This window comes from Sorex araneus, chromosome 3 (assembly GCF_027595985.1).
Source record: "Sorex araneus isolate mSorAra2 chromosome 3, mSorAra2.pri, whole genome shotgun sequence".
In the NCBI taxonomy this organism is placed as follows: domain Eukaryota; kingdom Metazoa; phylum Chordata; class Mammalia; order Eulipotyphla; family Soricidae; genus Sorex; species Sorex araneus.
The window spans coordinates 101068984-101092527 of NC_073304.1; the positions used below are offsets into that span (position 1 = coordinate 101068984).

General features: G+C 38.1%; 1 protein-coding gene across 5 annotated transcripts in view; it reads left to right on the forward strand.

The window, feature by feature from the left end:
- Positions 1–23544, forward strand: part of MYO9A (myosin IXA) — a 228476-nt gene that overhangs the window by 99987 nt on the left and 104945 nt on the right. For all 5 annotated transcript variants that reach the window (XM_055132922.1, XM_055132923.1, XM_055132924.1 and 2 more), the window contains exons 11-15: positions 5250–5384; positions 9146–9267; positions 13618–13759; positions 19391–19586; positions 23384–23503. In XM_055132922.1, the coding sequence (XP_054988897.1) occupies positions 5250–5384; positions 9146–9267; positions 13618–13759; positions 19391–19586; positions 23384–23503 (715 nt within the window). The remainder of the gene's footprint in view (positions 1–5249; positions 5385–9145; positions 9268–13617; positions 13760–19390; positions 19587–23383; positions 23504–23544) is intronic.

A 23544-nucleotide genomic window follows, 5' to 3' on the forward strand; every position in this document is an offset into this window, starting at 1 on the left:
CCCCCCACACCCCTAACCCCCCCACGCCCCGAGCCCCCCCACCCTTAGCCCCCCCCCCCCCTCGCTTGTGTAACTAATAAATTTCACTTTACTTTCACTTTGATTGCATACAATATTTCAACAAAACTCACTATTATTGTTTGGAGAGTCTCTCCCCTAAAGTCAGACCTGCTGAAAAGGAAGCATTAGATAATTTGTTTTCCATTGCTGAGGATGAAGAGGTATGAGGTCGAGTGACCACACTTAGCGGCCTCTCAGTTTTATACAATTGTACTTATACAGATTTTCTTTCACAAATAATACTGCTGTGTGTATTGTTTCTAAAGTATGTTGTATATCTTAAAATGCATTGATTTTATTATTTTTAGTAACTTTGTAATTGTATATAGTATGACTACATGGTGTTTAATTTATTGGAATTAAACACCAGCGATATAGTGGCTGACCTTGTTTTGAACCCTGGCATATATGTTCCCTGAACCATCACCAGGTATTATTCTGGAGGTCTCAAATACTGTGAAGGTCCCCAACTGACGCTATAGATCCAAGCAATACCACATCTTCCACCCTCATAATGAACCACTGGCCAGTTGGCTGAAAACTCCTGGAAGTGGTCCACAGGCTGCTGGGCACTGCTTTGGAGGCACCCCTCCTCTTGAAAAAAATGTATTTGGTCTATTTACAAATGGAACTGCGAAAAATACTTGTTACAGCTCCATTCATAAAATTTAAATTTTAATTGCAAATGTTTTAATTGATCTTTCTTTACATTTCTCTAGAACAAAATCCTCAAAAAGGAATTACTGGACTTAATTTGTATGTTTTTAAGTTTTGGAGACATTGGTACAGAGTTTAAACTTTTAAATGTAGTGGAGGAATAGCACAGTGGGTAGGGCGTTTGCCTTGCACGTGGCTGACCTGGGTTCGGTTCTTTCGCCCCTCTGGAGAGCCCAGCTAGCTACTGACAGTATCTTGCTGGCTCGGCGGAGCCTGGCAAGCTACCCATGGCGTATTTGATATGCCAGATACAGTAACAAGTCTCACAATGGAGATATTCTTGGTGCCCGCTTGAGCAAATCGATGAGCAATGGGATGACAGTGACAGTGACAGGGCACAGAGTTTAATTTGCTTGCCTTGCAAACAGTTGATTATAGTTTGATCTCCAGCATTGCATGGTCCCCCAAGCTCAGACCTGGGAGTAGTCCCCATCACTGCCAAGTGTTGTCCCCGAAACCAATATACATAAAAGTCTGGGGAACAGAGAGAAGACAGTACAGGGATTAAAATGCTTTCCTTTCATATATCCAGTTCAGACTCAGGCACCACATATGGTCAGTCCCCCAAGCATTGCCAGGGGAACCTTCACTCGCTACATAAAATTATGGTAACCAATGTCAAATTGCTTTTCTTTGAAAAGATTACATTTTCACCAGTGGTATGTGCAAGTGTCTGTTTCCCTCACCTTTGTTCATTTTTATCTGCCAACCAGAGAAGGAAACTTTACCATTTTATTATCAGTCTTTTCAATGATTGGTGAAAGTCAAGTTTCATATTTTCTTTATTTGTACTCTTTATTATTTTGTTATATATTTTTTGTTCATTCTTTTCCCTCCTATTCTAATATCATAAAATACTTATTCTCATACTTTTAAGGGTGAAAAATCTTAGGTCTAGGTTTTTATTCATCAGGAACTTGTTTTTTGGTTTTTGTTTTTTTTTGCTTTTTGGGTCACACCTGGCAATGCACAGAGGTTATTCCTGGCTTTGTACTCAGGAATTACTCCTGGTGGTGTTCAGGGGACCATATGGGGTGCTGGGAATCGAACCCAGGTTGGCCATGTGCAAGGCAAACGCCCTACCTGCTGTGCTATTGCTCCAGCCCCAGGAACTTGTTTTTTAATGTAGTAGATTTCAAATCCCTAATGATGTGGCTGATTTTAGATAATTGTTCCTATTTTCTTGTTTTTATTTTCTTTTTTCTATTTACTGTTTTGTTTATTTTTATTTAGATTTTATTTCTGTTTTCTTGTTTTATTTATTGTTTCCTCACAGTTTTTCTGGAATATTTTAAGAATAATTTTTATAATTTAATCCTACTGTCTTAAGTATAAAGTGCTGTAACATTAACTTATAATGTTTTATTTGTGTAAGCCCACATTAAAAAAATTATTTGTAATTCTCATCTAAATTACAGAATTAGTTTTTGTTTTTGATTTTTTTTCTTTTTGCTTTCTGGGTCACACCCAGCGATGCTCAGGGGTTCCTCCTGGCACTGCACTCAGGAATTACTCCTGGTGGTACTGGGGGGACCATATCGAATGCTGGGTATCAAATATGGGTCAACCGCATGCAAGGCAAATGCCCTACCTGCTGTACTGTCGCTCCGGTCCCAGGGTTAGTTTATTTTTGAAGGTCATTACTTTTAGTTGTTTATTTTATTTTATTTTTTTGCTTTTTGGGTCACACCCAGCAATACTCAGGGATTACTTTTGGTTCTGCACTCAAGAATCACTCCTGGTGGTGCTCAGGGGACCATGTGGGACGCTGGGAATCAAACCCGGGTCAGCCGTGTGCAAGGCAAACGCCCTACCGGCTGTGCTATCGCTCCAGCCCCTACTTTTAATTTTTAATGAGGTCTTTGAATTAGTAGAGACTTAAATAATACTGTTAAGAATTTAAAATTTATGACTTAATTAAATGACAAAGTTTTACACAAACTTGTAAAATGGAGTAAATTGAGTAGTGAGAAGATTATTGATTTGAGGACATCAGAGCTAAACTCCTATTATTCATAATAAGTTAATGAAAGGTAATTTCTAGAGGTAAAATATCAAGAAATAGAAGAATAAGCGTTGATGTGTTGTAATAGCCCATACTAACTAAACAGCTAAAAGATTTGAGTGTTGACTTTAGGGAGTACATTAAAGATGAATAAGAGACTTTATTGGAATAATCATTTTAAAAATTGTGTAATACTGCAAGCCTTGTACCTATTTTTATTTTTAATTTTTTAAGTTGAATCATTATGAGATACACAGTTACAAAGTGGTCGTGATTTGGTTTCAGTTATACAATGTTCCATCTTCAATACCTTCACCAGTGTCCACCATTATACATTTCCCACCACCAATGTCCCCAGTATCCCTTTGCCTTTTTGCTACTGTTCTCCCCCACACCCCCAGCCTGTCTCTATGGCAGGCACCTCTCTCTCTCTCTTCTCCCCCTCTCACCCCTTTGGGGCATTATGATTTTGCAATACAGATACTGAGAGGTTATCTTTTTTGGTCCTTTACCTACTTTTCCTTTACTTTATCCAGAGTCATCTTTTCCAACTGTCCTTGTCATAGTGGTCCCTCCTCTATCCCAATTGTCTTTGCTCCTTCTCCCCCAGCACTTGAGAGAGGCTTCCAACTGTGAACCAATCCTCATGGCCCTTGTTTCTACTGTCCTTGGGTATTAGTCTCATAGTTTTTATTATAATTTTTATATCCCACAAATGAGTACAATAATTTTATGTGTGTCCTCCATCTGACTGATTTCATTCAGCATGATACTGTCCATGTCCATCCATTTATAAGCAAGTTTCATGACTTCATTTTTCTTAACTGCTGTATAGTACTTCATTGTGTAGGTGTTGTACCTGTTTTTAAAATTAAAGTTTTAAAATTGTTACCTTAAGAAAGTACATATTTTGATGCTAATTTTATTCCTAACTTGATTAAACATACATACTAAGAAGTTCTTAAAGAAGAAGAAATCTATTAGGATATAGAAGTCAGATAGAAAAATTACATGGCCAATTTGACATAACCAGGGGCAACCAAGATCTTCAGTTAAATAACATTTTTTTGTTACTGATTTTGGGCCACATCTGACAGTGCTCTGGGCTTATTCCTGGCTCTAAACTCAGGGATCACTCCTGGTGGGACTCAGGGGGACCATATGGAATACCAGGGATTGAACCCAGGCTGGCCATGTGCAGGGCAAATGCCCTACCTCTTTTCCCTTAAGTAACATTTAAAAAAAATATTAGTTATCGAATTATCATGAATTATAAAGTTACAAAGACATTTGTGATTGAGTTTCAGGCATGCAATATTCTAACATCAATCCCTTCGCCAGTGTCCACTGCCCTCCACAATGTCCCCAGTTTCCCTCCCACCCTCAGCCAGCCTACCTCTGTGGCAGGCTCCTCTAGTCCCTTCTGTAGTCTTTCTAGTGTTTCTTCCTCGTATTCCCTGCACTCCCCTGCTCTCCTTCTCCCTCACACCACCACCAACACCCCCTGCTTCAGTGACACGCCTCCCCCCCACCCCATACACACCCCACCACCACCAGCAACAACACCCCTGGCTCAGTGGCAAGCTTCTTGCTGAAGAAGGTTGTGCTCTTCTTGTGTTCTTCGTTTACATTGCCTTAGGGTATTTTGATATTTCCTTAGGAAGTTTCTTTAGGTCCCACATATGAGGAAGAGCATTCTGAGTGATTTAACTCTCCCACTTGACTGATTTCACTCAACATGATCCATCCGCATAATAGCCAATTGCATGGTTTCATCTTTTTGTGTATATGTACCATAGTTTCTTATCCTTTCTTTATTCTTTATTTTGGGCATTTGGATTTTTTCCAAAATTTGACTGTTGTGAATAGTACTGCAATGAACATAGGAGTGCAGATGTCTTTTCTGAATTGTGCTTTTGGCCATTTGGGGTATATTTCCAGGAGTTGAATTGCCTTAAATAACATTTTTAGGATGGAACAGGTTTGGGCCATACCTACCAGTACTCAGGTGTTATTCCTGGCTCTGGACTCAGGAGTAATCCTTGGTAGTATCCAGAAGAGTGCTCTGGGGACCATAAGTAGTGCCAGGGATTCACTGGGGTCAACTACATGCCTTATTTCTTATACTGTTTCTCTGGTCCCTAAGTAACATTTTGATATCCCTCTTGTTATTTTTATGCCTTTTTGGGTTTTGGAGTTAAGGGACTTCTGGGATTAGCAGGCCACTAATTCATATTTGTATATTTCTATAACATAATCTATGATCTTTGGATTTATTTTTATCCTTAGGATAAAAAAGAAAAACATGAAGAGAAGATAAAAAGTGACTTTTGTGGTTTATTTTGATTGAACACTGGGCCCCTACTGCTGTAGAAGAACTTTAAATACTTTATTATTTATGTTGTGGATATTTAATAAATACATTTGGGCATCATTTTAAAATCATATGATTCTTTATGTTTTACAGACTTTGTCCATCGGTGTTCTTGATATTTTTGGGTTTGAAGATTATGAAAATAACAGCTTTGAACAATTCTGTATTAATTTTGCTAATGAGCGTTTACAACATTACTTTAATCAGCATATCTTTAAATTGGAGCAAGTGAGTATCTAATTGCATTTAATCTTCCACCCTCCCAGTAATCCTTTCCTCAAAAACATCCACACTTTTTGTTTGTGACAAACCTTCAGAAGATATATTTATTTAACTTTTAAAATTAAAAAATTAAAAACTAGGTTTAGAGGTATTCATAAAGGAATAAGGAAATAAAGGAACAAATAGTTTAGAGGTATTTCCAAAATTTATTATTTTGTTTTTTTGGGCCACACTCAGCTGTGCTCAGGATTTACTCCTGGCTCTGTGCTCAGGGATCATTCCTGGTGGGCTCAGAGGACTACATGCAGTGCTGGAGATCAAATGCAGATCAGCTGCATGCATGGCATGTTCCTTACCCACTGTACTATCTCTCTGGTCCCTAAGATTTATATTTTAAAATAACAATGACATTGACTTAAAATGCATCTAGACCAATAAACGTTTTAACCTGCGATGCAGAAAAGATTAGAATTTTCTTTTAGAAAATGAACTATTTAATGTATATTTAGCAGGGGATTTGAAACTAAAAGGTCGAAGAAGAAAGGAGATAGCATATGAGCCATTTGAAGTATTAATACATGATTGTGTTTTGAATCAAGGTATTGGCAGAGGTAAAGTGGAATGAGACAGATCAGAAGAGGTTTCTGTGATCTGAAAGTACATTTTCCATTGCATTTATAATACTGTTGCCTTCTTACTTTCTTTCATTGCTTAGAATTATTCAGGTCATAGATTCATTAATATCTTAACCAAGTGCCAGTGAGGCAGGCATTTAAGATAAAAATAGGAAAGTTCATTAAGTTTTCTCTTGCTTATTCCACTTTCAGTGACGTCAATCAGGTTGACCAGTTTTGCCTTGGAGAACACTTAAAAACGTGAACAAGGGGCTGGAGAGATAGCACAGCGGGGAGGGCGTTTGCCTTGCACGTGGCCGACCTGGGTTCGATTCCCAGCATCCCATATGGTCCCCTGAGCACCGCCAGGGGTAATTCCTGAGTGCAGAGCCAGGAGTGGCCCCTGTGCATTGCCAGGTGTGACCCAGAAAAGCCAAAAAAAAAAAAAAAAAGCAAAAACGTGAACAAAATATATTTGAAGTCTTCAAATAAGAGAGGTTTTACAATTTGGAGAGGATAATTAAGTCTAAAGATATGTTTTGAAATGACTAATAACAATGATAAAGATTCTCAAGAAATTCATACTAAAAACACAGGGACATGATTAACCAGAAACAGTGATAAAGAATAATGTTATTGATCTTGTACATATTAAAAAAAATCAGAAATAATAAAATACACTCAACAACTTTGTGTCCATTGTAGACTTTGTCAAATGATATAAAAACTTTTCAGAATTAATGTAGAAGAAATACAAAATTTAGTAATTTAGCTAATAAAGAAATTTGTACCTAAAAGAATTTCCATAAAGAACATGTAAGCCACAACAAGTCCTTCAAGGAGTTCTACCTCTATGGAAAGAAGAGATTAGTTTGATGTAAATTTTTACGTGGCACAGAAAAAAGAGGAGACAGTTCTCATTGCATCTTAGGGAACCAGGATAATATGGCACTCAAGTCTGTCAATCATATTGTTAGAAGTGGAAATTAAGATCAGTTTTACCTATAAACAGAAATTTAAATAATTTAAATATTAGCAAACTAAATCTAGCAAGGTATAGATAAAGGATAATAGTCAGGAACAAGAAGAGTTCTCTAGCCATCAGCCATTTTTTTTGCAGAAAAGATGAAGAAACTCATTATGATCTTAATAGAAATTAAAATTACTTGATAAAATTAAATATCAATTTATGGTTAAAAATAATCTCTTAGCAAAATGAGTATAGAAGGGAATTTTCTGATAGAGAACATTTACAGAAACCTAAAGCTAGTATTATTCTTATTGCAAACAAACTGAATACTCTTTCTCTGTGATTAAGAACAGATTGGGGGCCTGGAGCAATAGCACAGCAGGTAGCGCGTTTGCCTTGCACCCGGCCGACCTGGGTTCGGTTCCCAGCATTCCATATGGTCTCCTGAGCACTGCCAGGAGTAATTCCTGAGTGCAAAACCAGGAGGTAACTCCTGTGCATTGCCAGGTGTGACTCAAAGAGAAATACAAAACAAAAAAAATTAAAAGTCAAAACCAAAAGCCCCCCAAAAAGAAAAAGAACAGGTTGGGGTGGGAGCCAGAGAGATAATACAGGGTGTAAAGCACTTGACCCTGTATTATCTTGCATCCCACCAACATGGTTCTAATCCCCAGCACCACATAACGTCCCTTGAGTACCACCAGAGGTCAGTCATGAGCACAGAGACAGTAACAGCTCTTGAGACCACTGGGTATGGTCCCAAAATTTCCCCATAAAAGGGAAAATGAGAAGATTGGGGCTATATTGATAGTACAAAACTGGTTCTATCCTTAACCCCAGCCAGTATCACTCAAACACCTTTCAGCAGTACTGCATTCAGGTTTTAGCATTCAGCTGTGTGGCCCGGTTTGCCAGTGGTCACAGGAGTGGCCATTGGATCCATTGAACACTACTTGCGACACCCCCAACATTCCGCACCTTCTTTCCCCAATAGAAAAGTCAAACTTTTCTGAAAGCTTTTAAACGTTTTGATTTTCAGACCTCTAAAGCTATATTCATAGGGCCTGGGGTCATCTAAGAATGGTTCCAGGCCCGGACTAGACAATTCAATGTTTGGCTTGGGAATTTGATACTAGGAACCATCTGGGCATGTCAGGTGTAAGCCCCTGATCACTAAGCTGTCTCCCTGGTTCCTTCTGAAAAGTTTTTATTATGAACGTAGACATGTCAGAGAATCCAAATTGGCAGTAAACTTAAGGAAAGAATTTTGCTTATTAAGCATCAGGGAAATTAGAATTAAAACCACAGTGAGGGCCCGGAGCGATAGCACAGCGGGTAGGGCGTTTGCCTTGTACGCGGCTGACCCGGGTTCGATCCCCGGCATCCCATATGGTCCCCCAAGCACTGCCAGGAGCAATTCCTGAGTGCAAAGCCAGGAGTGACCTCTGAGCATCGCTGGGCGTGACCCAAAAAAAGCAAAAAAAAAAAACAAAAAAAAAAACCACAGTGAAATGTCCTTGGGAATTCCCTACAATGAAAACACTTGTCGTACAAGTAATAGAGATACTGTGTACAGAGATGTCCTATACATAGAGATATTGGATGCATAAATTGGTGCAACTGATTTTGGAAGTTAGCAATATCTACCAAAGTTTTGCACATGTAGTTATTACCCAGGGCTTCAGTCTCAAAATAACATGTAGGGATACTAAAAATGCTATGCATTAATATTTATGTAGGCTTTATTTTTAATGACCAAAAAATGGAAGTAACTGATGTAGTTGAATGAATAAATTGAATATATATGTGTATGTATATAAAATAGAGAAAATACTTAGTAATTTTGATTGCTTATAGTCATGTGGGAGAGATGTCTTCTTTTTCTATTTTTCCATAGTGTTCATTAGATAGTTCATTGCAACAAAGCCAGCCCTAAGTTTTGATGAGAGGTATCACAAGTTGGACACAAACCAAACTTATATAGCTGTATATACTTTGTAAAGAAATCTGACATATGACATCAAGATTTTTCTGACAGAAATTACATACTGTTCCGTGATGTAGTTTGGTGATTTAAAGAGAAAGTTTTGACTATTAAGACTGGCAAAAAATTCTTAGTCCTTGTTTCCATATGCCAGTTACTTTTTGCAAGCTGAATAAACTGTTAATTTATTATTTCCTAGGAGGACTATAGAACTGAAGGTATCAGTTGGCATAATATAGACTATATTGATAATACCTGTTGCATAAATCTTATTAGTAAGAAGCCAACAGGACTGCTCCATCTTTTGGATGAGGAAAGCAAGTGAGTATTATTATGTTCCATTTAAAAAGAAATTCACCATTTCTGTTCCTCAAATGTATTTAAGTCTAAAGTTTCTTATGTTATCAAGGGGGAAAAAAAATGATTCCTTTATCTCCTTTTTTGTGTGTTTGTAGGAAAACTGGATAAGCTTCACTTTTTTCTTTAGTCATTTCCAAATTTTATGTACAGATCACTTTGATACAAAAGTGATATATAGATTTTTTTTTAATTTCTTCTTGAATTGAGCTTTATACATGAGCCGTATGTACAGCCTTCACTTTTAGTAGAGAGTAGTCTGCTGTAATAGTCATGCTGCCAGAGCTGTGGAGGTGGTAAAGTAGCAGCATGTACCTCCTATTTGCCATCTTGTTAACACTGTTCATCATACTAAACTTAAAGATAAGCTTTAGAAGTAAAGCTTTATCATTTTTCAGAGTGTTCTTAGTCCCCAGTACTCCTACTCCTCCTTCTTTAGAGACTCACACATTTTCTTACGCAGTAAAACATAAACACACACAGACATACACACACATATGCACGCTCTCTCTCTGTCAGCATGACTCTGAAATCAACCTTCTTATTTTGGAAGCTTCTGGAGCAGGAACTCACATATAAACAAGTGTGGTTTTTCTTGTGTGTTGTTGATTGTGACTGCAGAGCCTGGCAAGCTACCCGTGCGTATTGGATATGCCAAAGACAGTAACAATAAGTCTCTCAATGAGAGACGTTACTGGTGCCCGCTCGAACAAATCGATGAGCAACGGGATGACAGTGACAGTGACAGTGATGTCATAAGTGATTTGATACTCATTGTTGAGAATCCTTTGTGTTTGATACGTGATGAGATTGTTTTTGATTATTTTATTGTCACAGAAAGAACAAAAATGTTGACTCAATTCAAGAAGCTGTCAGATAGCTAGTTAAATGATGGACTGGAAATTGAAATCCTCGGTGTATCCCATCTTTATTAATTAACCTTGGCAAATATTTTTATGTCCTAATCATCTGTTTTCTTGCATGTAGAAATGAAATAATGATGATAAAAGATAGTGCTGTCTGGTATATATTTTAATGTTGTGGTGAGCAACAGTTGCATCAGTGGATATCTTATTAAAACATTAGTGAAAGGGGGTTTTTATGTCTGATGTGTTCATCAAACATAATTTCATTGAATGCACATCTTATAAAGAATATATTCTAGTATCCATTCAGTAGAATTCCAGTAGATGGGATCCAGGTTGGTGTTAAATAAAACTCGGATGGTGATGTAGCATTCAGAGGTAAATAGTAGATCTAAGACTACCATGCAGAATAGCTTTTGGGGAATACTAAATTAAGAGTTTTGAAATGAGTAATAATGTTTCATTACCTCCTGTCCTTTTAATGTTTGTTGAGTTTGTTAACCTGTGGAGAGATTCCCCCCCCCATCTTTTCCTGTTAGTAATAAAAACTTGTTATCATGACTGTTTTCCTCCCTTTGTGAACATCTTTCTCCACTTCTAAGGAAGAGAAAATAAATCACTAATTTTTTGATTACTTGGGATTAGAAGGTAAAAATGTTACTTAATGTCAATTATGTATAGCCTGTTGAAAGTTACGAGGTGAAAATGAGATGAGTTTTCTTCCTAAAGAAGACTATTCTGTGATGCAGTAGAATTTATACTCTGCCATACATTGACAAAGATTAGGTTTAGGTGCTTAAGTTCATCTCTGTCTTGATGATCTATAAATTTTGGGGTAGGAGAGGCAAAGTTACTCTGGTATGATTGTAGGAAAATTTACTGTGATAATTTGTTTTGATAGTGTGAAACAAGGTAAGATTAGAATCATTTAACCTATTATTTAGAGGTTGTTGCTGTCATTTTCTGTTTGAAATGGTAAAGGTTGTGCTGTTGACCTGTCAGCATCCTGGGTCCACTAGATGGGTCCATTATTATTTGGAAACTTTCTGTTTGTAGATTTCACATATATTCAACAGAGATTCAGTATCTGAATATTAGATGTGAAACTGCCAGTCAAAAAGCTTACCTTATATATAGAATATCAGAGTGGGAGACTAATACCCAAGAACTGTAGAAATAAGTACCAGGAGGTTGACCCCATGGCTTCGAGGCTGGCCTCACGTTCCGGGGAAAGAGCAACTCAGAGAAGCGATCACCAACTACATTGTAGTTGAAGGCCATGTGGGGGAAGGGAGTTGCGGGCTGAATGAGGGCTAGAGACTGAGCACAGCGGCCACTCAACACCTTTATTGCAAACCACAACAGCTAATTAGAGAGAGAGAACAGAAGGGAATGCCCTGCCACAGTGGCAGGGTGGGGTGGGGGGGGAGATGGGATTGGGGAGGGTGGGAGGGACGCTGGGTTTACGGGTAGTGGAGAATGGGCACTGGTGAAGGGATGGGTTCCCGAACTTTGTATGAGGGAATTATAAGCACAAAAGTGTATAAATCTGTAACTGTACCCTCACGGTGATTCTCTAATTAAAAATAAATAAATTATTAAAAAAAAAAAGCTTACCTTAAAGAACTTTGAACATTTTTTTTAAATTTTTTATTGAGTCACCATGTGGAAAGTTACAAAGTTTTCAGGTTTAAATCTCAGTTATACAATGCTCGAATACCCATCCCTTCACCAGTGCACATATTCCACCACCAAGAATCCCAGTATAGCTCCGCCCTGCACCCCCACACCCCTAACCCCCCCACGCCCCTAGCCCCCCCACCTTTAGCCCCCCGCCTGTGTAACTAATAAATTTCACTTTACTTACCTCCCCCCACCCCCCACCTCTCTAGCCCCCCACCCCGCATGTGTAACTGATAAATTTCACTTTACTTTCACTTTACTTTGATTAAATTCAATATTTCAACAAAAAAAACTCACTATTATTATTTGGAGTTTCTCCCCCCTAAAGTCAGACATGCTGAAAAGGAAGCATTTGATAATTTGTTTTCCATTGCTGAATGAAGAGATATGAGGTCAAGCAGCCGCACTAGCAGCCGCACGGTTTTGGATTTCTGTATTTCAGTATTTTAGTAACTAAGTCCAGAGAAATGTCTGCCAGAAATTGCATCATTGCAAGCTTGTACCTTTCAGCTACTTTATATTCCACATATGAGTGCAATCTTTTTATGTCTGTCTCTTTCTTTCTGACTCATTTCACTCAACATGACACTCTCCATGTTGATCCACTTATATGCAAATTTCATGACTTCATCTTTTCTAACAGCTGCATAGTATTGCGTTGTGTAGATGTACCAGAGTTTCTTTAACCAGTCATATGTTCTCGGGCACTGGGGATTTTTCTAGATTCTGGCTATTGTAAACAGTACTGCAATGAACATATAGGTGAGACATCATTTCTACTATAATATTTTGCATCTCTGAGATATATTCCCAGAAGTGGTACTGCTGGTTCAAATGGGAGCTCAATTTTCTAATTTTTTGAGAAGCGTCCATACTGTTTTCCAAAAGGGCTGAACCAGTCAGCATTCCCACCAGCAGTGAAGGAGAGTCCTTTTCTCCCCACAACCGCATGAATACTGGTTGCTTTTGTTCTTTTGGATGTGGGCCAGTCTCTGTGGTGTGAAGTGGTATCTCATTGTTGTTTTATTCTGCATCTCCCTGATGATTAGTGATGAAGAGCATTTTTTTCATGTGTCGTTTGGCCATTCGGATTTCTTCTTTGAGAAAGTTTTTGTTCATTTCTTTGGCCCATTTTCTGATGGGGTTGGATGTTTTCTTTTTGAAATCACAACTTTTAAGCAGGGCATTCACTTTACCACACAAAAGTCAGACCTTCCCCTAGCCCTTACATATTTTTGTTTGGTTTTTGTTTTTTATGTTGTTGGGATCAAATGCAGGTGTTTACACTTGAGAAACGTGAATTCCACTACTGTACCACATCCTCTGTCCCAGGCAAATCACAATTTTTGATATCTCATTTATAAAATCACTGTCACTGTCATCCCATTGCTCATCAATTTGCTCGAGCGGGCACCAGTAACTTCTCCATTTGAGACTTGTTACTGTTTATGGCATATCGAATACGCCACAGGGAGCTTGCCAGGCTCAGCCGTGTGGGCAAGCTACTCCCAGTAGCTTGCCGGGCTCTCTGAGAGGGGCGGAGGAATCGAACCCAGGTTGGCCATGTGAAAGGCAAACGCCCTACCACCTCATTTATAAAATATGAATATAAATCCTTGTATTACTTTAGTTATGAGAATCACACCACATGGTATGTTAAAAGTCTGAAGGTTGCTTAATATGTAAGATATCATTATGATTATAATGTTTTTAAGTCCATATTTATTGCTGCATCTCTCTTACTATTTTTTTGTTTTTAATTCAGCTTCCCACAGGCTACAAATCAAACATTGCTAGACAAGTTTAAGCATCAACATGAAGAAAATTCATACATTGAATTTCCAGCTGTGATGGAGCCTGCTTTTATCATAAAACATTATGCTGGGAAAGTTAAATATGGGGTAAAGGTCAGTAAATTTTTCATTGAATATATATTTAGGGCAGAGGGCATGTTTTTAACTCTATGACTTTCCCCATCATGTCGTTGTGGAAACTCACATTTGGGGACATTTATAAAATTATAAAGTTTTTTCACTCTATTACTAACTTAGGTGATGTTTTTGTTGAATTCCTCCCGAAGATAAATTTGAAGGTGGAAGTTTAACTTAATAATTGTTTCAGATATAAAAGAACTAATAGTAATAGCTATATATGAAATCCATTAGTTCATATCATTTGACATTTTTGTCTTCTCTGTATTCTCTATGAACCTATAAAAGGTTTGTGTTTTCGTGCACCATTAGTGTTTGTGAGCTTATCTTCTTTTTTTTTTTTTTTGGGTTACACCTGGCGATGCACAAGGGTTGACTCCTCCTGGCTTTGCACTCAGGAATTACTCTTGGCAGTGTTCAGGCGACCATATGGGGTGCTGGGAATCGAACCCGGGTTGGCCGCGTGCAAGGCAAATGCCCTACTTGTGTACTGTCATTTCAGCCCCGAACTCCCCTTCTTGCATATATATGTATATATATATATGTATATATAATACATATTTTTAATTTTAATGAGTCACTGTGAGATACAGTTACAGACTTACAAATTTTTGTGATTACGTTTCAATCAAACTATGTTCGAGTACCCATTCTTCCACCAGTGCCCAGTATCTACCACAAATGTTCCCAGTGTCCCTCCCACCAACCCCACCCTTTCCCACATCCTGCCTCTGTGGCAGACACATTCCATCTTAGTCTCTCTTTCCTTTTGGGTGTATGGTTTGCAATATAGGCACCAAGCAGTCATCATGTTTGGTCCATAGTCTACTTTCAGCATGCATCTACCATCCTGAGTGGTCCCTCTAGCCATCATTTACTTAGTGGTCTCTTCTCCATCCCACTTGCCTTTCCTCCAGCACATGAGATCAGCTTCCAAGCCGTGAGTCAATCAATCCTCCTGGCCCTTATCTCTACTGTCCTTAGGTCTTATTCTCCTATTATGTTACTTTATATTCCACAAATGGGTACAGTCATTCTGTGTCTGTCCCACTCTTTCTGACTCATTTCGCTTAGCTGATACTCTCCATGTTGATCTACTTATATGCAAATTTCATGGTTTTATCTTTTCTAACAGCTGCATAGTATTCCATTGTGTAGATGTACCAAAGTTTCTTTAACCAGTCATCTGTTCTTAAGCACTCAGGTTTTTTCCAGATTCTGGCTATTGTAAATAGTCCGAGCTCCCCTGCTTTTTTTTTTTTTCTTTTTGGGTCACACCTAGTGATGCTCAGGGGTTACTCCTCGCTCTGCACTCAGGAATTACTCCAGGTGGTGCTCAGGGGACCATTTGGGATGCTCGGAATCAAACCCGGCTGCGTGTAAGGCAAATACCTGCTGTACTATCGCTCCAGCCCCACCAAGCTCCCCTTCTTAATGAATGTTTTGAAGCTTAATTTTTTTTTTTTTTTTGGTTTTTGGGTCACACCCGGCAATGCACAGGGGTTACTCCTGGCTCTTCACTCAGGAATTACCCCTGGCGGTACTCAGGGGACCATATGGGATGCTGGGATTAGATCCCGGGTCGGCCACGTGCAAGGCAAATGCCCTACCCGCTGTGCTATCGCTCCAGCCCCTGAAGCTTAATTTTTGTAGAAAGGAATCTCCATAATTTTGTCCATTTCTTGTTTATCACTGGTGAGCCCTTTAATCTTCAAACACTTTGTTATTTAAACCAGCATTTAAGGCACTTTCCCAGTATGTGAATATGTGTGATTGTGTGATTGTGTGTGTGTGGTGTGTGTGTGTGTGTATATGTGTGTGTGTGAGCGCGCACGCGCGAGAAAGAGAGAGAGAGAGAGAGAGAGAGAGAGAGAGAGAGTAGGTATGGATATATACATGTTCATATAAATAGATGTAGCTGTTTGCCATGTAAAAATGAAGTATTCTATGAGAGAAAGTAGTAAAATACTGAATATTTACTGTGTAGATTGAAGAATAGCTCTCTAAAAAACGTAAATTTTCAAAATTGACCCTGAAGTGTCTCCTTAATGAAGAGGTGAGATGATAAACCAATATATGGGCCAGTTGATAACTACTGTTCCAGTCCATGAGATGGAAAGTGTATAATGAAATAATTAAGAACAGGACAGTGCTACTAGATTATAGCAATAATTATAATCTAGTTATGGGTTATAGAGCAAGGGAGATAGTGGCATGAAATGAATGGAAAGTTATTTCTTCCAGTCTTCTAGGTAAAGTTAAGGGAGCTTGGTTGTAATTGAAGGAAGGAGAGCCATGAAAAGATTTTAAATGTGGTGTTTGTGTAATTTTTTTGTTTTTGGTGTTTTGTATATTTTTTAAGGACTGCTTTTCCTTACTTTAGAGAGAAGAAATAGCCGAATAAGAGTGTAGAAGCTAGGAGATCATTTAGGTAGTATTTTCATATAGCAGAGGTAAAACGTTAAATTGAGGCTCTGTAGAGATGTAGGACATTTACATGGTTATGAGATGTATTTTAGAAGGTATATTTAAAAATCTTACTGATGAGTTCTTGATTGAATAAGAGACTTCTTTGTAGATCTAGTGGATAAGGTTAAGGTTCTGAAATTCGACACGAAGAGCACTTTTAAAACAATCATTAAGAATAATGTGAGTTGGGGCTGGATTGATAGCATAGTGGGTAGGGCATTTGCCTTGCACTCGGCCGACCTGGGTTTGAATCCTAGCACCCCATATGGTCCCCTGAGCACCGCCAGAATAATTCCTGAGTGCAAAGCCAGGAGTAACTCCTGTGCATCGCCGTGTGTGACCCAAAAAGCAAAAAGAAAAAAGAATAATATGAGTTGCTGCAGAGATAGAAATGGCCCTGAACTTTGCAATAGGCCGTTTTCGCAAGGCTGCTCCAGACAGGGGTAGGTGCCTTCCCTCCACCTACCCCCTAGGAACTTCGGCGGGCACCGTTTTCTAGACGCCAGCGATAAGCTCCAGTTACAAGTCACAGTGGCACCAAATGCCAGGCCTCACAGGACTGGGGAGGAGTGGGCAGTCCTCCATTCCCCCACCCCAGGGCTCTGAGAAGATGCCATACCAAGCCGCCATCTACTTAAGCGCCCACACAGCTAGGATCCAGAGACACACAAACGAACCTCGGTCCTGAGCAACTTGTTGCAGTGACCTCTTCAGACCCTAATTATTAAAATTTTAGAATTCCTAAAGCGCATGGCAACTCTTGCAGCCACGTGACATTATATTGCATCCATAACAAACAATACAAAACACATTGTCTAGCATTGCCTTTTTGGCAGGTATGAGTGGTGGTGGGTCTGGTCTCAAAATATTGAAGGTAAGTAAAGTAGAGAAAGAGAGTATTATGCAAATTGTCTGCCACACAGACTGGGGCCGGCGGGATGTGAAATGGGGTGAGGGGGGTTACGGGGGATTTTGGTGGTAGTTAATGAGCACTGGTGAAGGGATGGCGTTGGATGACTGTATGATCGAAACTCACGCATGAAAGCTTTGTTACTGTACCTCACACTGTTAAATTAAAAAAAAAAAAACAAAGAATAACAGAGTTGGAGCTGGAATGATAGTACACTAGGTAGGGTGCTTGTTTTGCATGCCTCTGACCTGGGTTTGATCTCTGGGGTCCGTTTTTGGTTTCCTGAGCATAGCCAGATGTGACCCTCAAATTCAAGATTTAGACTTACTCGGGACTGAAGAATAGAGGATTTAAAATATTACTTAAAGGATAGACACTTGCATTTGGAAAAAAAGTAACTTCTGGGGATAAAAGCCAATTTTAGGATCATAGTTACCTATCCCTCAAAGTTAATAGAGACTACATCTTAAATGTTCTTACAACAAAAAGAAATGATAGTCAAGTGGCCTGTGAAAGCTAATGCTAAGATGGTAATATTGAAATATGTAAATATAACAAATTGTCACTTGTGCATGATAAATGTACATTATTTATATTACATATCAGCACTTTAAAATAGTACAGTTTAAAATGGAAGCAAATTCTTGAGCTCTATAAATCACATAGTAGTAGGTGTATGTACAAAATCTGGTGTTAGGATTCTTTAATTTCCTCCTTAGCTCAATCTTCCCCACTAGAGGTCACCACTATCCTAAGTTTTAGTTATCCTTAGTTTTTGGGTTTTTTTTTTTTTGGTGATAAATTTCAGAGAAATGGAGTCATTATTTGTTTTTGTGAATACTAATCCATGTTATCAAATGGAATGAAAGTAAAAGAAGATAGGAAAGATATCCCATGTAAACCCTAACTATAAAAGACAGCTGGCTTAACTGTCTGACAAACTAGACTGCAAGGCAAGAATTTTTTTTTTGAGTTAAATGGACACTTATAACAATACAAACATGAAGAATACATGTTTAACTGGAAGAAACTTTCACAAAATTACATGTACCTAATGACTTCAATTGAATACACATAGACTAAAAAATGAGCAGAAGTAGAATTATACTAATATTACTATCATATAAATTTTATATATGTGTATATGTATATACATATATATATATATACACACACACATCTCAGTAACAGTAAGCAAGCACAATCATTATAAATTGAAAAATCACTGAGTGATATTCTGGCATAACATGACTAGCCCTGGGTATTTAGAAATAGAGCAAATTTCTTCTAAATAATCCATAATTAAAAACAACACAGCTAAGGGACTGAGGTAAGAAATTGCTCAAAGGGCTAGAGTGTATGGGTGGCATACACAGGTCTCTGAGTTCTGTTCCTAGGAATATATAGTCTTGGTGGCCCTCAGCATTGGTGGAGTCCACACTCGTGCCCACCTCCAGGACCTCCCTCCCATGCCCCAAACCACGCTAGCTCAGTTAAAACAGTAAAACAGTAAATACTCAAAGTGAATGTTCATGAAAGTACAACAGTATCAAAATTTGCAGATGCATTTAAAGCAGTGCTTTCTTTTTATTTATTTTTTTTAGCTTTTTGGGTCACACCTGGCGATGCACAGGGGTTATTCCTGGCTCTACACTCAGGAATTACTCCTGGCGGTGCTCAGGGGACCATATGGGATGCTGGGATTTGAACCCGGGTTGGCTGTGTGCAAGGCAAACGCCCTACCCGCTGTGCTATCGCTCCAGCCCCTAAAGCAGTGCTTTATAACTAGATGTATATATTAGAAAAAGGATAGTTGAAAAACAGAAATGATCCCTGAGTATAGAGCCAGAAGTAAGTCCGAACACTACTGAGTGTGATTCTCAAACAAAAACAAAATTTATTCAGACCCTGATTTTACTGCTTTGCTAACTGTTCTACTTATCACCACCTTTAGTTAGTACCTTAGCTTGCAATATTGTTTGTGATCCTCATGTCTTACTCCTTTGTATTACTCAGTTCTCTTGTCATTTCATGTGATGCCCCTTTAGAGAGCTTCTCCCTGTCCAATATTTAACAGTAAAACTGTGGATATTTATTCTAATTTAAATGTGTTAGTGACAACAATTGATTTAGGACTGAATAGTACATTATTTAAGGTATCACTTTTGTCATTTCTGTTATCACCTTGGTTTGACAGATTTTCAAAATAATGATACTTTTTAATGTAGGATTTTCGAGAAAAAAATACAGATCATATGCGTCCAGATATTGTAGCTCTTCTGAGAAGTAGCAAGAGTGCATTTATCTCTGGAATGATTGGAATTGATCCCGTAGCTGTTTTCCGATGGGCAGTGCTTCGAGCTTTTTTCAGAGCCGTGATTGCTTTCAGAGATGCTGGGAAAAGACACATACAGAGAAAAACCGGTAAGCACCAGATACTAGTATTCTGTCATGCTTCATCTTGTATTTTTTTTGCCTTTTTGTTTCCCACAAGAAGTAGAAACAATTTTATTGTTTTCTTATCATGTATTAATGTTTGTTTGTGTTTTACATGTAACAAACTAGGCAAATTCAATTCAGTTTACAAGCTAAATTTAACTGATTGACAAGTGGATGTATAATACTTGTACTGGTACATTTTTATTAATAAATGCATATAGGAGTAATGAGTTTAAAACAACTGATATATAGTAAGGCTTTCCTATGAATTTTAGGGATGGTATGCAGGAGATAACTCAGATTACATGTGTGAGGGTCTAAGTTCAGTCCCAGGCATCTAAGAGACTTGATAACACTGAGTATTTCCCATCAGACCTGATGGGTCCTGGAATCCCTCTGCCTGAGCAGCACCGTATTACTAGTCCCTAAAACTGAACCACTGGGCCTGCACATCGGGCTGAGAGTTGCTAAGAGTGGCCTTCAACCATCACCAGATTTTTCCTTTATCTTGACTGTTGTAAATAGAATGGCAATGAATATGGATGTGTATGTTTTCAAATGAGTATTATTTTTTTCTTGGGATAGATAGAAGTGGAATTGTTAAATAAGGTAATAGGTCTGATTTTAGAAATATGCAAAATCTCCACACAATTTTCAGTGGGGGCTGAATCAGTTTACGTTCCCTCCAATAATGTGTGAGGGTTCCTTTTTCTTTACACTTCACCAGCATTTGTTGGTCTTTTAGGTACTAGCTATCATCATAGTTGTGAGGTGTTGTCTCATTGTCATTCTATTTTGCATTTCCCTGGTAAATGGTGATGAACATGTTTTTGCCACCTTTATGTTTTCTTTGCTGAATCCTGTTGAAATTCATCAGAAATATATACTGCCTTGTTTTTCATTGAAATTCTATTTCTCTTTTCATCATACATTTGTTCTTTTGGGGGGGGGGCATATCTGGTGGTGCTCAGGAGTTACTCCTAGCTGTGCACTTAGGAACTACTCCTGGCAGTGCTCTGGGGGACCATATGGGATGCCGGGTATCAAACCCAGATTGGCTGGATCAAAGACAAGTGCCCTGTTTGCTGTATTATCTCTCCAGCCCCACCATACATTTGTATCTCCCCCACCCCCTTTGTATTGAATCACTAAGATATACAGTTATAGAATTGCTAATGATTGGGTTTCAGTCACACAGTTCCTGCACACAGACACACAGTAAGGTGGGGTTATTGATAACAATGCAAATAACATACTTTTCTCTGAGTTATTTTTTGAGTAAGAAGTCCCTTCATCACTGTACATCTTCCATCAGTGTACCCAGTTTTCCTCCTGCGTATTGTTTCTTTCTTTTTTTTTTTGTGCATATTGTTTCTTTTGATCCCAATTTTCCCATTCTGTTTTCTCTTTCTTTGTGAGTAACTATAAATTGATCTTGTAGAGATCTACCCAGAGGTAGACCATTGTTGCATAGTGGAAATTTTCTATTTTGTATGTAATTGCTTAAAATTTCTTCACAGGAAAAAAAAGTGCTGTAGAACACAATTAAGCTTTCAGAACTTCCACATGTACATAGCTTTTGGCATGTGTACTAACAGTAAAACTTTGAATTCATTTTTGATATTTCAAATAAATCAATACATTTGGGAGATTTTTATTATTTAAATGAGGGGAAAAGAGTAATATTAATTTGTGGGGTTTAGATTAATTTTTTATAATAAGGAAAATTAATTTTTTTGGAAACAAAAGGAGCAATAGGTAGAGTGTTTCCAGTGTTTTTTTGTGAAGAATTGCTGGTACTTTGGTGGCACATGTGGTATGGTAACATAATTGAAGAGATACTCCTGAATTGTACCTTAAAAGATTAGTATTGTGAGTCTACACTACTAAAAACTGAACAAAAGTTTTTAGTATACCTAGGTGTTACGCAGAAAACATCAAAACAAAAATAATTACCCCATCATAATTTGTTGTCTCCAGCTAACCAGGTGCAGTCTAGTTTGATATCTAGGCACTTTGTCTTCAGGCAGCCTGATAGGCAGGGAGTGAGGTGGGGTTATTGATAACAATACAAATAACATACTTTTCTCTGAATTATTTTTTGAGTAAGAAGTGTTATTGATTGCAACTTTTTGAAATTTTGGATTTTCTATATTAGATAAATTAGAGAGTATTTTTATCTTTCTTTGGGTAAGAAAATACTTCACATATGTTGTCTTAAGTCCTGTTATTTTTGCATATATTGTTATCTGGTGTTATAAGATTCCATCTTGGTTAAATTAGAAGCCCATTATCTGCAAGAAATCCAGTTGAAGGAATTATTACAATTGCATAGAAGGATACTTTGCAAAACTCTTGGAATGATTGTCTTTAACTTTTAAAATGATCTGCTTGAGAATACTCATAATGGTCTCTCATTTATAGTTAAGTAGCAAATATGCTCTAATGGAGTTTTATTTTTATGTTTTGCTTAATTTGTCTTTTTTTTTTTTTTTTGCTTTTTGGGTCACACCCGGCGATGCACAGGGGTCTCTCCTGGCTCATGCACTCAGGAATCACCCCTGGCGGTGCTCAGGGGACCATATGGGATGCTGGGATTCGAACCCGGGTCGGCCGCGTGCAAGGCAAACACCCTACCCGCTGTGCTATCACTCCAGCCCCAAATTTGTCTTATTTTATTAACTTTTAATTATTCACTTTTATTTTTTAAACAGCAGATGTACATGAATGTAGTGTCAGTACTCTATAGACATGTGTTCTTGAGTACATGACATACCACTTCCTTCAGACCTGGAAAATCAGTATTAATTTTGGGGAGTATTGAGGTGTTGGGGTTGTACTGTGGTCTCCAGCAGGACTGGGGGCCCCTCCTGGCAATGCCTGATTAATTGGGCCAGGGATTTAATGCTAGTGTCAGAGAATACAGTGCTGCTTGTCCTCCAGGACTATACCTAGGAATTGGGGACTTTATGATACCAGGGATCAGACCAGGTCAGCAACATGAAGAGCAGGAGCCTTAAGCCCTGCACTATCTTTCTACCCCGCTGCATTCTCTTTAAATTCGTTTACTGCTACTATTTATAGTCCTAACCGCCCAGAGCTCCTCTTCAACTGTGACTCGCTATTTCAGTAGCACTGATCTGGGTCTTTGATAGTTTTTCACATATGCTTTTCCTACAAGTTGCTAAGTGACTCTCACTTTACTAAAAAATGGGGTGAGATAACTGATCTTCCCAAGACGCACTCCCTTTTTTATATTTATGGGTAGGGATGTGTTAATGGGTTTTCTTGCTCTGGTGCTTTCTTCTCTTTCAACAGTGACACACTTGTTGGAATTCCTACAAGTGTGATTAATTGCCGCATTTATGGAAAAAAATGGATTTTGAATATCTTTGGGATTTCATCAGTATTCTTTGCATTGTTGCCAACTATATACTAAGTTTATTTCAGAACTGATAAAATTTGTTCTTTAAAAGATCATGCAGATTTTTCTTAACTTTTCTTATTAAATGATAACTATTGTTTATAATACTAATAATATTCGGTACTGAAAAGGATGCTTTAATTTTTCAAAAGGATATTTAATTTTTCTTATTTTATATTATTTCCTCAATTAGTTGAAAATTGCTTACATTAAGCTATTATTACTTGATGTATTTCATGTATTCAGATAGTTGGCAGCATTGTTCTTGAGTCTCTTCATTGGTTTGGGCTTAAATAATGTCTTTTTCTTTTCTCCATTATTTTTGTCGTCTTTTTTTTTTTTTTTTTTGCTTCCTAAGGAAATGATGATTCAGCGCCATGTACAAATTTGAAAAGTTCGGATAGTTTTAGCTTTCTCCATCACCCTGTCCACCAGAGAAGCTTAGAGATTCTGCAGAGGTGCAAGGAAGAGAAGTACAGTAAGGCTGCAAATCCTGATTCTCTGTCTCATCAGCTATCC